The sequence below is a fragment of the Heterodontus francisci genome, chromosome 38 (genome assembly GCF_036365525.1).
Source record: "Heterodontus francisci isolate sHetFra1 chromosome 38, sHetFra1.hap1, whole genome shotgun sequence".
NCBI lineage: Eukaryota > Metazoa > Chordata > Chondrichthyes > Heterodontiformes > Heterodontidae > Heterodontus > Heterodontus francisci.
In genome coordinates this window covers 25,224,940-25,238,984 of record NC_090408.1, presented here as the reverse complement: position 1 = coordinate 25,238,984, position 14,045 = coordinate 25,224,940, and the positions used below count along the sequence as shown (strand labels likewise).

At 42.9% G+C, this 14,045-nt stretch overlaps 1 protein-coding gene across 23 annotated transcripts in view; it reads right to left on the bottom strand.

Moving 5' to 3' along the window:
• Nucleotides 1-14,045, bottom strand: part of tcf12 (transcription factor 12) — a 455,542-nt gene that overhangs the window by 71,146 nt on the left and 370,351 nt on the right. For all 23 annotated transcript variants that reach the window (XM_068017858.1, XM_068017857.1, XM_068017856.1 and 20 more), the window contains one exon: nt 2,957-3,027. In XM_068017858.1, coding sequence (XP_067873959.1) covers nt 2,957-3,027 — 71 coding nt within the window. The remainder of the gene's footprint in view (nt 1-2,956; nt 3,028-14,045) is intronic.

Here is a 14,045-nt window from a genome sequence, read left to right as displayed (position 1 = left end):
GAAGGCTCACTCTTGATCTAGTTTGTCAGGGCTGCTGGTATGTTCTGACAGCAACTAAAATTTCATTAACTTATACTGTTTTAAAAAGGGATAATTTAAAAGAAAAATTTCTAATGAAATATCAAAAAAGTCTGCTTTTTTAAAAATGGAGGTAGTATTTAGATTTCAGAATGCCCTTTGCCATTTTTGAGAGCATGTTAAAAAATTGCACCAATGTGCAAGCTGAAAAACAGTCCACATAAAATTCTCAGTTTCAAACAGTTGCTATATGAAAATTAAGGTGTGCACATATTTTTAAAAAGGGAAAAGAAGCAAATGTGACACCCTTGTTCAAGAAAGGGTGTAAGAACATCCCTAGTAACTATTGGCGATCAGTGGTGGGTTAAGGTTTTAGAAACAATAATCAGAGGGGGGAAAAAAAATCATAACAGGCACTTGAGAGGATTGAGTTAATTAAGGAGAGCCAGTATGGATTTGTAAAAGGCAGATCATGCTTGACTAATCTAATTGAAATTTTGATGAAATAACAGAGAAGGTTGATAAAAGGAATGCAGTGGATGTTGTCCAAATGGATTTTAAGAAAGCGTTGATAAAGTACCACACAAAAGGCTGGTGAACAAAATTGAGGCTCATGGAATAGGAGGGTCAGTGTCAGCTTGGATAAAATATTGGCTTAAGGACAGAAAACAGCGAGTCATGCAGATGATTGTTTTTTCAGTCTGGAGGATGGTAGACAGTGGTGTTCCAAAAAGGTCAATACTAGGACCACTGCTTTTCTTGACGTATATAAATGACTTGAACAAAGTAAAATTTCAATTTGCCGATAATGTCAGACTTGGAGATGGGGCAGACAGGGAGGATAATACCAGTCAACTGCAGCAGGATATACATGGACATTCTAGCAGAATGGGCAGACAAATGGCAGATCGAATTTAATAGAGAAGTGTGAGATCATACATCTGAAAAAAGGGATGGGGAGAGGCAATATATACTTAATGGTACAGTTCTTAAGAGTGTGCAGGGACACAGGAACCTGTGCATAGATCTTTGAAGGTGGCAGGACATATTGAGATATGGGTTGAAAACAGGAAGTGCCAAAGTACTCAGCAGGTCTGTGTAGAGAAACAGAGTTAAAATTTCAGGTCAGTCACCCTTCATCAGAACTGGCAAAAGTTCGACATATAACAAGTCTTTCAGCAAGTGAAAGGGGGGAGGTGGGGAACAAGAGGGAAGGTCTATGATAGGATTGGGGGGGGGGGGGTAAGAGATTAAATGACAGATGCAGATGTCACAGAACAGAATGCAAATGGAGTGCTAAATAGGTGTAGGGAAAGACAAAGCACGAGTCCAGAAACAGTGCGAATGGCAGAATAACCAGCTCTGTACGAAAGAAAAATCATGAAAAACAAGTTTAAGACTAGCACATGATTAAAAATATTAAAAAGGTAAAAATAATGAATAAAAAAATGGACTCATGGTCTGAAATTATTTTACTCAATATTGAGTCCAGAAGGCTGTAGACTACCTAATCGGAAGATGAGGCGCTGCTCCTCAAGCTTGTGTTGAGCTGCAGTGGAACTCATTTCTGTCCTCGGCCTGCTGCAGTGTTCCACTAAAGCTCAACGCAAGCTCGAGGAACAGCACCTCATCTTCCAATTAGGCACTCTACAGCCTCCTGGATTCAACATTAAGTTCAATAATTTATTTTTCTATACTTTTTATATTTATTTTTTAACCATGTGCTCATCTTAAACTTGTTTTACATGATTTTGCTTTCATACAGAGCTGTTCATTATTCTGCCATTAGCACTCTTTCTGGACTCATGCTTTGTTTTTCCCTAGCACTCCATTTGCATTCTGTTCCATGACATCTGTCATTTAATCTCTCCCTCCTCCATCCTATCACAGACCTTCCCTCTTGTTCTTCCCCCACTGTCCCCTTTCACTTGCCCAAAAGACTGTTACATTTCTAACTTTTGCCAGTTCTGATGAAGGGTGACAGACCTGAAATGTTAACTGTTTCTCTCTACACAGATTCTGCCAGACCTGCTGAGTATTTCCGGCGCTTTCCGCTCTCATTTCAGAGTTCCAGCACCCGCAGTATTTTGCTCTTTGAGATATGGGCCCTTGGGCTCCATAAACAAAGGTATTGAGTACAAAAGCAGGGAAGTTGGAAATAAACATTTATAAAGCTCTAGTTGGGCCACAAATGGAGTATTGTGCCCAGTTCTGGTCCCCACACTTTAGGAAGGATATGAAATTCCATGAGCGGGTGCAGAGGAGATTTACCAGAATGGTTCCAGGGATGAGCGAATTTAGCTACAAGGTTAGTTTGGAGAAGCTGGGGCGGTTCTTCTGGGAGAAAACGGTTGAGGGACGATTCAATAGAGGTGTACAAGATTATGACAGGTTTAGATAAGGTAGACAAAAAAAAGCTATTCCCATTAGCTGATGGTACAAGTACTAGCAGACATAGATAGGATGCGATGAGGAATGTTTTTATTCACCATGTGGTAATAATGTGGAACTTGCTGCCCACGTGGGTGGAGAAAGCGGAACTGATCAATGATTTCAAGTGGAAATTACATATGGCCCTTGAGGGAAAGAAAGTCCGAGGGCTATGGGGAGAGAGTGGGGGAATGGGACTGATTGAATCTTTCTACAGAGAGCCAGCATGGACTCAATGGGCCAAATGATCTCCTCCTATGCCATAATGACTCTATAATCTTCAGTATGCACAACAGCAAGAGCTGCCTGCAGAATGCGGATCTGAAGAGTGGATTGATGAATAAATAGAGGTGAAGCCTTTATGTCCTCTATTTTTCATTTACTAGAATGGAAACTGCTGGAAGTGACATGACAATTTTTCCTGAATAGCACTACCATTTATCAGCTCTGTATCCAAATTAAAATTACAACACAACACAAAGAGTTTAGAAGATCTGGTCTGCCTCACCAGCGAGTGAAGAGAGTTTTCATAGCTAGGAGACGATGGAGTCCCTCCTGGTCTTGACCACTGGTTAGCACCTGTGCAAATTAAGACCCAAAGGAAGCCATTAACTGAATATGCAGTTGAGAGAATTACAGGCTTTGTACTTTTAACTAAAAACACACATCTGATTGGGGAATAAAGTGTTTCTGTTTGGCAAGTGTTCAAATAATCAAAGCAAGATAGGTCATGTATTTCCTATGAAAAAGCCAAACATTCAGATAAGTCAAAGCTATCAACTAATAATAGCTTTGAAGAATTATAAAAACACAAATCCTTAAAAGATATGAGATTTCAATTAAATACACTAAAGGTGTAATGATAAGTTGGATTGGACCACCACTGCTCATTAACAGAGCAACTTTATAGATTTATACAAACACAAATACCAAATTACCTGAGCAAGACCACCATAAAAACCAGTGATTAATTTTTTTAAATGCATCTGAAGATGTACATCTGTTTGGGATTCAACTGTTTAGAATCTGGAATTGTTTTAGTCTGAGCTCAGTCATTATATTCAGATACTGGCAGAGTGAATTGCCTGTTATAAGGTTCCAATGGAAAAATAGTTATATTTTGTATTACATTCTAGGATATCTTTCTGGATTCCTTTTTCCATAACACAACAAAATCAATGACTACTTACAGTTGCAGGAACAAACCACAGAAGTTAGATTCATGTTTTAAATTGAAACTCCCTATTGTACAGCAGATTGTCCAGAGTTCAAGTTCTGAAGTGCATTGCTAGTTATTCAGACACACATCTTTACACCTGGAAGTCAAATCATCCCTTTGGTGGCCTTTCAACATTTTCCCAGTTGTGACACCAAATCAACTGTATATTTTATTTTTATGGTCTGCTCAGAGTGAACATGCATACTTATAGCTATAATAAAAGCAAAATACTGCAGATGCTGGAAATCTGAAATTAAAACAAGAATGCTGGAATTACTCAGCAGGTCTGGCAGCTCTGTGGAGAGAGAAGCAGAGTTAATCTTTCAGGTCAGTGATCCTTCAACAAAACTGGCAAAGGGGTTGCTATGGGTACCCGCGTGGGTCCGAGTTATGCCTGACTTTCTGAGGGATATGTTGAACTTTCCTTGTTCCAGTCCTACTCAGGCCCCCTTCCCCAACTCTTTTTCCAGTACATTGATGACTGTATCGGTGCAGTTTCCTGCTCCCGCCCGGAACTAGAAAACTTGATCATCAATTTCCACCCTTCTCTCACCTTTACATGGTCCATCTCCGATACTTCCCTTTCCTTCCTCGACTTCTCTGTCTCCATCTCTGGGGATAGGCTGTCTATTCAGTATAAGCCCACCGACTCCCACAGCTACCTCGACGACACTTCTTCACACCCTGCCTCCTGTAAGGACTCCATTCCATTCTCCCAGTTTCTCCATCTTCGACACATCTGCTCTGATGATGCAACCGTCCATGACAGCGCTTCTGATATATCTTCCTTTTTCCTCAACCGAGGATTCCCCCCCCACTGTGGTTGACAGAGCTCTCGAACGTGTCCGGCCCATTTCCTGCACCTCTACCCTCACCCCTTCCCCTCCCTCCCAGAACCGCGACAGGGTTCCCCTTGTCCTCACTTTCCACCCCACCAGCCACTACATCCAAAGGATCATCCTCCGCCATTTCCGCCACCTCCAGCGCGATGCCACTACCGAATGCATCTTCCCCTCCGGTCAGGGATTGTTCCCTCTGTGACACCCTGGTCCACTCCTCCATTACCCCCAACGCCTCACCTCGTTCCCACTGCAACTTCCCATGCAATCGCAGGCGCCGTAGCACTTTTACTTCCTCTCTCCTCACTATCCAAGGCCCCAAACACTCCTTTCAGGTGAAACAGCGATTTACTTGTACTTCTTTGAATTTAGTATATTGTATTTGCTGCTCATAACGTGGTCTCCTCTACACTGGGGAGACCAAATGCAGAATGGGTGACCGCTTTGCGGAACACCTCCGCTCAGTCCGAAAGCATGACCCTGGTTGCTTGCTATTTCAACATACCCCCCCTGCTCTCACGCTCACATATCTGTCCTGGGCTTGCTTCAGTGTTCCAGTGAACATCAACACAAGCTCGAGGAACAGCATCTCATTTACCTATTAGGCACACAACAGCCTGCCAGACTAAACATTGAGTTCAAAATTTGAGAGCATGACGGACCCCACCTTATTTTCATTTTTTTTTCTTTTTTCTTTATTTTTATTTTAGTTTGTTTCATCATTCATTTTGCTTACTATGTGCCTTCCCACTGCTTTTTTCATGTTTGTGCTTTGGGCCAGGGCTGTTCATTTTTCTGTCCATTAACACCCTCTCTGCACTAATGCTTTGTCTTTCAACACACCATTAACATAACGATTGCTTTTGCTCCATGACCTTCTGGTCAGTTATTCTCTGTGACCCTGTCCTATCAACATCTTCCCTTCTGTTAACTTTTGCCCCACCCCCACTTTATTTGCTTAAAACCTATTATATTTTTAACCTTTGCCAATTCTGATGATGGGTCACTGACCTGAAACGTTAACGCTGCTTCTCTCTCCACAGATGCTGCTAGACCTGAGTATTTCCAGCATTTCTGGTTTTTATTATGCATATTTATAGGACGCATTTGTACAGCAATTAAATTTTAATATAAACTCTACAAATAGCGAAAACACGGCATGAAATTCGGCCCAAAACTTGGACTTAGATGATCGGAGTCCCAGGGATTTCCAATATTTTTTATGCGTTCAGTTATAAGCAGTTTTGAAGGCCAAGCCTCAACAGCGGAAGGGTTCCCTCTCAGGTGAATGCACTTTGCGAGAAAGTAGCACGCATTCAGTTTTTGGACAGGTGCAAGAGAAGAATGAGACTCAAGCCATGCTTTGGATATTTTAAAACCAAAAATAAAAAAAGAGCAGATTTTTCTGCCTTCATGGAATGGAAGTTCAGTTCCTCTGAAAATAGAACAGCAACAGAAGTGCAAGTAATCTGGGCATTATTACAGGTATCACTGCGTACACTGCCTGCTCAGCATCTTGGTGTCTTTATTTAAATTTAAAATGAGTAATTTCTGGTTTGCAAGTTGAATTTCTATACATAATCTACAGCCACTTTTTTGAACTACAGTAGACATAAGTTTAAATATCTTACCAAATCCTGCAGATGGCAACTTCAAAATATTACATTTTAAAACCAGTTACTTTGATAACTATTTCTAAAAATAACTGACTCAAATCAAAAAGCTAATTCAAATGGAATGTTCAAATGTGGAATGCGGGAAGTCGTGGATGCACCATGTGCCCTAGACAACCACATCTGCAGCAAGTGTCACTGGCTACAGAAGCTTGAGCTCCGGGTTTCGGAACTCGAGTGGCAGCTGGAGTCACTGTGGCACATCCTCGAGGCAGAGAACTACGTGGATAGCACGCTTCAGGAGGCAGTCACCCCGAAGCTTAAGACAGCACAGGCTGAGGGGGATGGGTGGCCAGACAGACAAGAAGTCAAGGCAGGTAGTGCAGGAGTCCCCAGAGGGCATCCCACTTCCTAACCAGTATTCAGTTCTGAGTACCGATGGGAGAGAGGGTTCCTCTGGAGACTGCAATGAGAGTCATGACCAGAGCACCATGGGTGGCTCAGCTGTGCAGGGAGGGAGAAGAAAGGACAAGAGGGCAATAGTGATAGGGGATTCTATAGTTAGGGGAACAGAAAGGCGCTTCTGTGTTCTCAGACGTGATTCCAGAATGGTATGTTGCCTCCCTGGTGCAAGGGTCATGGATATCACGGAGTGGCTACAGAGCATTCTGGAGGGCGAGGGCGCACAGCTAGAGGTCGTGGTCCACATAGGTACCAACAAGATAGGAAGAGGGATGAAGTCCTGCAGGCTGTATTTAGGGAATTAGCAACGAGATTAGCAAGCAGGACCTCAAAGGTAGTAATCTCCACATTACTCCCAAGGCCATGTGCAAGGTGAGTATAGAAATAGGAAAATACACCAGATAAATGCATGGCTGGAGAGATGGCGCAGGAGGGAGGGCTTGGATTTCTGGGGCACTGGGACCAGTTTCGGGGAAGATGGAACCTGTACAAGCCGGACGGTCTGCACCTGAACAGGACTGGGACAAATATACTTGCAGGAAGGTTTGCTAGTGCTGTTGGGGGGCGCAATTCTAGATTTAGTCTTTGGTAATGAAGCTGGGCAAGTGGAGGAAATAACAGTGGGGGAACATTTTGGAAATAGTGACCATAATACAGTAAGTTTTAGCATAATCATGCAAAAGGACAAAGATAAAAAGATTAAAGTTCTAAATTGGGGGAAGGCAAATTTTAAGAAACTGAGAGGTGACCTGGCAAAAGTGGACTGGACACCGCTACTTGAAGGAAAATCAGCAGCAAACTAGTGGGAGGCATTCAAAAGAGAGATACTACAGGCACAGTGTAGGCATGTCCCCAATAAGATAAAGGGTGATACTACCAAATCTCGACCCCCTGGTTATCTAGAAGCTTACAGGGTAAGTTAAAGCAGAAAAAGAAAGCTTATGACAATCACAAAGACCTTAATACTTCAGAAAGACTAGATGAGTATAGGAAGTGCAGGGGTGAAGTAAAAAAGGAAATTAGAAAAGCAAAGAGAGGACATGAAAAATTAAATTGGCAGGTAAAATCAAGGAAAACCTGTAGATGTTTTATCAGTACATTAAGAGCAAGAGGTTAACTAAGGAAAAGGTAGGGCCCAGAGATGTACAAGGGAACTTATGCATGGATGCAGAAGATGTGGGCAGGGTTCTTGAGTTTTTTGTCTCTATCTTCACAAAGGACAGGGTTGATGGAGACATTGTAGTTAAAGTGAAGGAGTGTGAAATATTAGATACATTAAGCATAATGAGAGTGGAAGTACTAGAGCGTCTGACATCCTTGGATAAATCGCCATGGTCTGATGGATTGCATCCCAGGTTGTTAAAGGAAGCCAGAGAGGAAATAGCAGATGCGCTGAGGATCATCTTCAAATCCTCACAAGATACAGGAGAGGTACCAGACGATTGGAGGCCTGCCAACCTTGTATCATTGTTTAAAAAGGGTGCGAGGGACTGGCTAAATAATTATAGGCCGGTCAGTCTGACCTCGGTGGTGAGTAAATTGCTAGAACCTGTTCTGAGGGACAAGATAAACTGTCACTTAGAAAGGCACGGATTAATCAGGGATAGTCAGCATGGATTTGTTAAGGGAAGGTTATGTCTCACTAAGTTGATTGAATTTTTTGAGGAAGTAACAAGGAGAATTGATGAGGGTAGTGCAGTGGATGTGGTCTACGTGGACTATAGTAAGGCATATGACAAGGTCCCGCATGGCAAACTGGTCAGTAAAATGAAAGCCCATGGGATACAGGGGAATGTGGCAGGTTGGATCCAGAATTGGCTCAGGGACAGGAAACAAAGGGGAGTAGTCAACAGATGTTTTTGTGAATGGAAAGCTGTTTCCAGTGGCATTCCACAGGGCTCAGTGTTGGGTCCCTTGCTGTTTGTGGTATATATTAATGATTTGGACTTCAACATGGGAGGCATGATTGGGAAATTTGCTGATGACACAAGAATTGGCCGTGTAGTTGACCGTGAAGAGGATAGCTGTAGACTTCAGAATGATATCAATGGTTTGGTTGAGCGGGTGGAAAAGTGGCAAATGGAATTCATTCCAGATAAGTGTGAGGTAATGCATTTAGGGAGGCCAAATAATGCAAGAGAATACACAGTAAACGGGAGGATATTGAGAGGAGTATATGTTCACAGGTCCGTGAAGGTGGCAGAACAGGTAGAATGGTGAAGGCGGCATATGGAATGCTTTCCTTTATTGGCCAAGGTATAGAATTTAAAAGCAGGGATGTAATGCTGGAATTGTATAAAATGCTGGTTAGGCCACAGATGGAGTATTGTGTACAGTTCTGGTCACCACATTACAGAAAAGACATAATTGCTCTGGAGAGAGTACAGAGGAGATTTACAACAATGTTGCCAAGGATTGAAAGTTGCAGCTATGAGGAAAGATTACATAGGCTAGGGTTGCTTTCCTTAGAACAGAGGAGGCTGAGGGGTGACTTAATTGAGGTGTACAAAATGTTGAGGGGCCTAGATAGAGTAGACATTGAAAACAGCGCAGAGTGCGGGGAGAGGCTTCATTGAAAAGAGCGCAGAGAGCGGGGAGAGGCTTAATTGAAAAGAGCGCAGAGAGCGGGGAGAGGCTTCATTGAAAAGAGCGCGGAGAGCGGGGAGAGGCTTCATTGAAAAGAGCGCGGAGAGGCTAGCCTATCCTCTAGCCTATCCAGTTCAATGGAACAAGCCCTTCAAAGGAAATCGAATGTGACATCACAGGCAAGCAGGTAGGTGATTGGTTTCGGAAGCTACCTGTTTGGTGAGTATCTGGTAAGTGGTTAAGGTCTATTCTAATTCTAACGTTTAAAATAGTAAGGGAACTAGTGGTAAGCTTAACAAAATGTATTAAAAAAAGGAAAATAAAATAAATAATTGAATAAAATAATTAAGTAGTTAATTGAAACACATTAAGGATGGCAGGACAGGCGATGTGTCACGGGTGCAGCATGTGGGAGCTCCTGGATGCCAGTGTGATCCAAGGCAAACACGTCTGCAACATTCGCGGTTCAAAGAGCTTTGGTTCAGCGTCATTGAACTGGAGGCTGAGCTGCGCACACTGCAAAACATCAGGCGGGGTAAAGTTACCTGGACACTTTATACCAGTAGGCGGTCACACCCCTTAGGATAGGGTCTTTTGATTTGATCAGGGACAGGAGAGTGTGGCTGCACCTGAGGCAGGTGAGGGGACCCAGAGGGCAGGAGCCTCAGACTTTGCAATTGTCCAAAAGGTTTGAGGTTCTTTCTGCTTGTTTGGATAAGTGTGGAGGCTGCAGGGTGGATGAGCAACCTGACCATGGCACCATGGTACAGGAAGCCATTTAAGTGGAGGGAGAAAAAGGGAATGTAGTGGTAGTAGGGGACAGTACAGTTAGGGGGATTGACACTGTTCTCTGCAGCCAAGAGGGGGAGGATCCAGTCGTCATATCCATGTAGGTACCAACAGCATAGGCAGAACAAGGAAAGAGGTTCTGCCTAGTCAGTATGAGGAATTAGGCACTAAGTTAAGAAAGAGAACCTCAAAGGTAATAATCTCTGGATTATTACCTGAGCCATGGGCAAATTGGCACAGGGAAAATAAGACTAGAGAAATTACTGCATGGCTCAAAGACTGGTGTGGTACAAGTGGGTTCCAGTTCGTGGGGCACAGGCACCAGTACTGGCAAAGTGGTGGCTATACGGTTGGGACGGTCTACACCTGAACCGCGTTGGGACCGATGTTCTAGCGAGCCGCATAACTGGGGAAGTGGAGAGGGTTTTAAAGTGAATAGTGGGGGCAAGGGATCAAATTTGGGAACTTATGGTAAATCAAGGAGTAGAGACAAGGCAAGACAGTAAAGTATTAATATGGGAAATGATAAACAAACTATGACAGGAAGGGACAGAGTGTACAAATCTAAGAGTAAACCAACAGATAAGGCTAGAGGTTACAAAATTAATAGGACACAACTAAAGGCTCTATCTGAATGCACATAGCATTCGAAACAAAACAAATAAACTGACAGTGCAAATAGAAATGATCTGATAGCCATTACAGAGACATGGCTGCAGGATGACATGGATTGGGACCTGAATATTGAAGGGTACATAGTGGAGGGATAATTCTGTTCATTAATGATGGTATTACTGTAATAGAGAGGGATGACCTAAGTTCTGGAAACCAGGATGTAGAAGCAGTTTGGGTAGAGATGAGGAATCATAAAGGCAAGAAGTCACTTGTGGGAGTGGTGTACAGGCCACCTAACATCAAACGCACTGCAGGACAGGGTATAAAGGAAAAAATAATGGCAGCCTGTCAGAAAGGTACGGCGATAATCATGGGGAATTTTAACCTACATATAGACTGGAAAAATCAGATGGGCAGAGGTAGCCTAGATGAGGAGTACATAGAATGTTTTCGGGATAATTTCTTGCAATAGTACGTTCATGAGCCAGAGAGCAGGCTATACTAGACCTGGTATTGTGCAACAAGATAGGATTAATTAATGACCTCATTGTTAAGGCGCCCCTAGGTAGCAGCGATCATATGATGGAACTTTACATTCAGTTTGAGGGAAAGAAGAGTGGGTCCAAGACCAGTATTTTGAACTTAAACAAGGACAATTATGAGGGTATGAAAGCAGAGCTAGCTAAAGTAAACTGGCAAATTAGGTTAAGGAATAGGTCAATAGAGGTGCAGTGGCAGGCATTTAAGGGGATATTTCACAATACACAGAATAGATACATTCCAATGAGAAAAAAAGATCCCAAGGAAGGAACCCGTCATCCGTCGTTAATTAAAACAGTTAAAGGCAGTATCAAACTTAAAGAAAAAGCCTATAATTGCGCAAAGACGGGAGGCAGGTTAGAAGATTGGACAGAATATAAAAAACAGCAAAGATTGACAAGGAAGGTAAAATTAGAGTACGAGAGAAAGCTAGTCGGAAATATGAAGACAGATGAACGTTGGTCCTATAGAAAGTGATAATAACAGATAATAAGGAGATGGCAGAGGAACTGAACAGGTATTTTGTAGCAGTCTTCACTACTGAGGATACAAGTAACATCCCAGAATTAGGAAATGGAAGGGAGGGAGGAACTCAAGAAAATTACAATCACCAGGGAAGTGGTACTGAACAAACTGCTTGAGCTGTGGGCTGACAAGTCCCAGGGTCCTGATGGACTTCATCTTAGGGTCTTTAAAGGAGTGACGAATGGGATAGTTGATGCATTAGATTCAGGGAAGGTTCCGCTAGACTGGAAAATAGCAAATGTAACTTCTTTATTCAAAAAGGGAGGGAGACAGAAAGCAGGAAACTAAAGGCCAGTTAGCTTAACATCTGTCTTAGGGAAAATGTTAGAAGCTACTATTAAAGATGTTATAGCAGTGCATTTAGAAAAAATGAAAGTAATTAGACAGAGTCAACATGGTTTTGTGAAAGGGAAATCATGTTTAACCAATTTACTGGAGTTCTTTGAGGGAGTTACATGTGCTATGGATGAAGGGGAACTGGTGGATGTATTGTACATAGATTTCCAGAAGGCATTTGATAAGGTGCCACATCAAAGGTTATTGCAAAAATAAAAGCTCATGGTGTAGGGGATAACATATCGGCATGGACAGAAGATTGGCTAGCTAACAGGAAACAGAGAGTAGGCACAAATGGATCATTTTCTGGTTGGCAAGATGTAACGAGTGGTGTACCACAGGGATCTGTGCTGGGGCCTCAACTTTTTACAATTTATACAAATGACTTAGATGAAAGGACCGAAGGTATGGTTGCTAAATTTGCTGATGACACAGAGATAGGTAGGAAAGTAAGTTGTGAAGAGAACATAAGGAGGCTACAAAGGGATATATAGATAGGTTAAATGAGTGGGCAAAAATCTGGAAAATGCGAAGTTGTCCATTTTGGCAGGAATAACAACAAAGAAGCATATTATCAAAATGGTGAGAGATTGCAGAGCCCAGATAGAGGGATCTGGGTGTCCTAATGCATGAATCGCAAAGGGTTATTATGCAAGTACACAGCACGTAATTAGGAAAGCTAATAGAATGTTATCATTTACCGCAAGAGGAATTGAATACAAAAGTAGGAAGGTTATAGAACATAGAACAGTACAGGCCCTTCGGCCCACGATGTTGTGCCAACCCTTTAACCTACTCTAAGATCAAACTACCTACATACCCTTCATTCTACTATCATCCATGTACCTATCCAAAAGTCGCTTAAATGTCCCTAATGTATCTGCTTCTACTACCACTGCTGGCAGCGCATTCCACGCACCCACCACTCTCTGTGTAAAGAACCTACCTCTGACATCTCCCCTAAACCTTCCTCCAATCACCTTAAAATTATGCCCCCTGGTGATAGCCCTTTCTGCCCTGGGAAAAAGTCTCTAGCTATCCACTCTATCTATGCCTCTCATCATCTTGTACACTTCTATCAAGTCACCTCTCATCCTTCTTCGCTCCACTGAGAAAAGCCCTAGCTCCCTCAACCTTTCTTCATAAGACATGCCCTCCCGTCCAGGCAGCATCCTGGTAAATCTCCTCTGCACCCTCTCTAAAGCTTCCACATCCTTCCTATAATGAGGCGACCAGAACTGAACACAATATTCCAAGTGTGGTCTAACCAGGGCTTTATAGAGCTGCAGCATAACCTCGCGGCTCTTAAACTCAATCCCCCTGTTAACGAAAGCCAACACACCATACGCCTTAACAACCCTATCAACTGGGGTGGCAGCTTTGAGGGATCTATGGACGTGGATCCCAAGATCCCTCTGTTCCTCCACACTGCCAAGAATCCTGTCTTTAAGCCTGTATTCTGCATTCAAATTCGACCTTCCAAAATGAATCACTTCACACTTTTCCAAGTTGAACTCCATCTGCCATTTCTCAGCCCAGCTCTGCATCCTGTCAATGTCCCGTTGCAACCTACAACAGCCCTCCACACGATCCACAACTCCAGCAACCTTTGTGTCATCGGCAAACTTACTAACCCAGCCTTCCACTTCCTCATCCAAGTCATTTATAAAAATCACAAAGAGCAGAGGTCCCAGAACAGATCCCTGCGGAACACCACTGGTCACCGAGCTCCAGGCTGAAAACTTTCCATCGACTACCACCCTCTGTCTTCTATGGGCCAGCCAATTCTGTATCCAGACAGCCAAATTTCCCTGTATCCCATGCCTCCTTACTTTCTGAATGAGCCTACCATGGGGAACCTTATCAAACGCCTTGCTAAAATCCATATACACCACATCCACTGCTCTTCCTTCATCAATGTGTTTTGTCACATCCTGAAAGAATTCAATAAGGCTTGAGAGGCATGACCTGCCCCTCACAAAGCCATGCTGACTATCTCTAATCAAACTATGCTTTTCCAAATAATCGTAAATCCTGTGTCTCAGAATCCTCTCCAATAATTTGCCCACTACC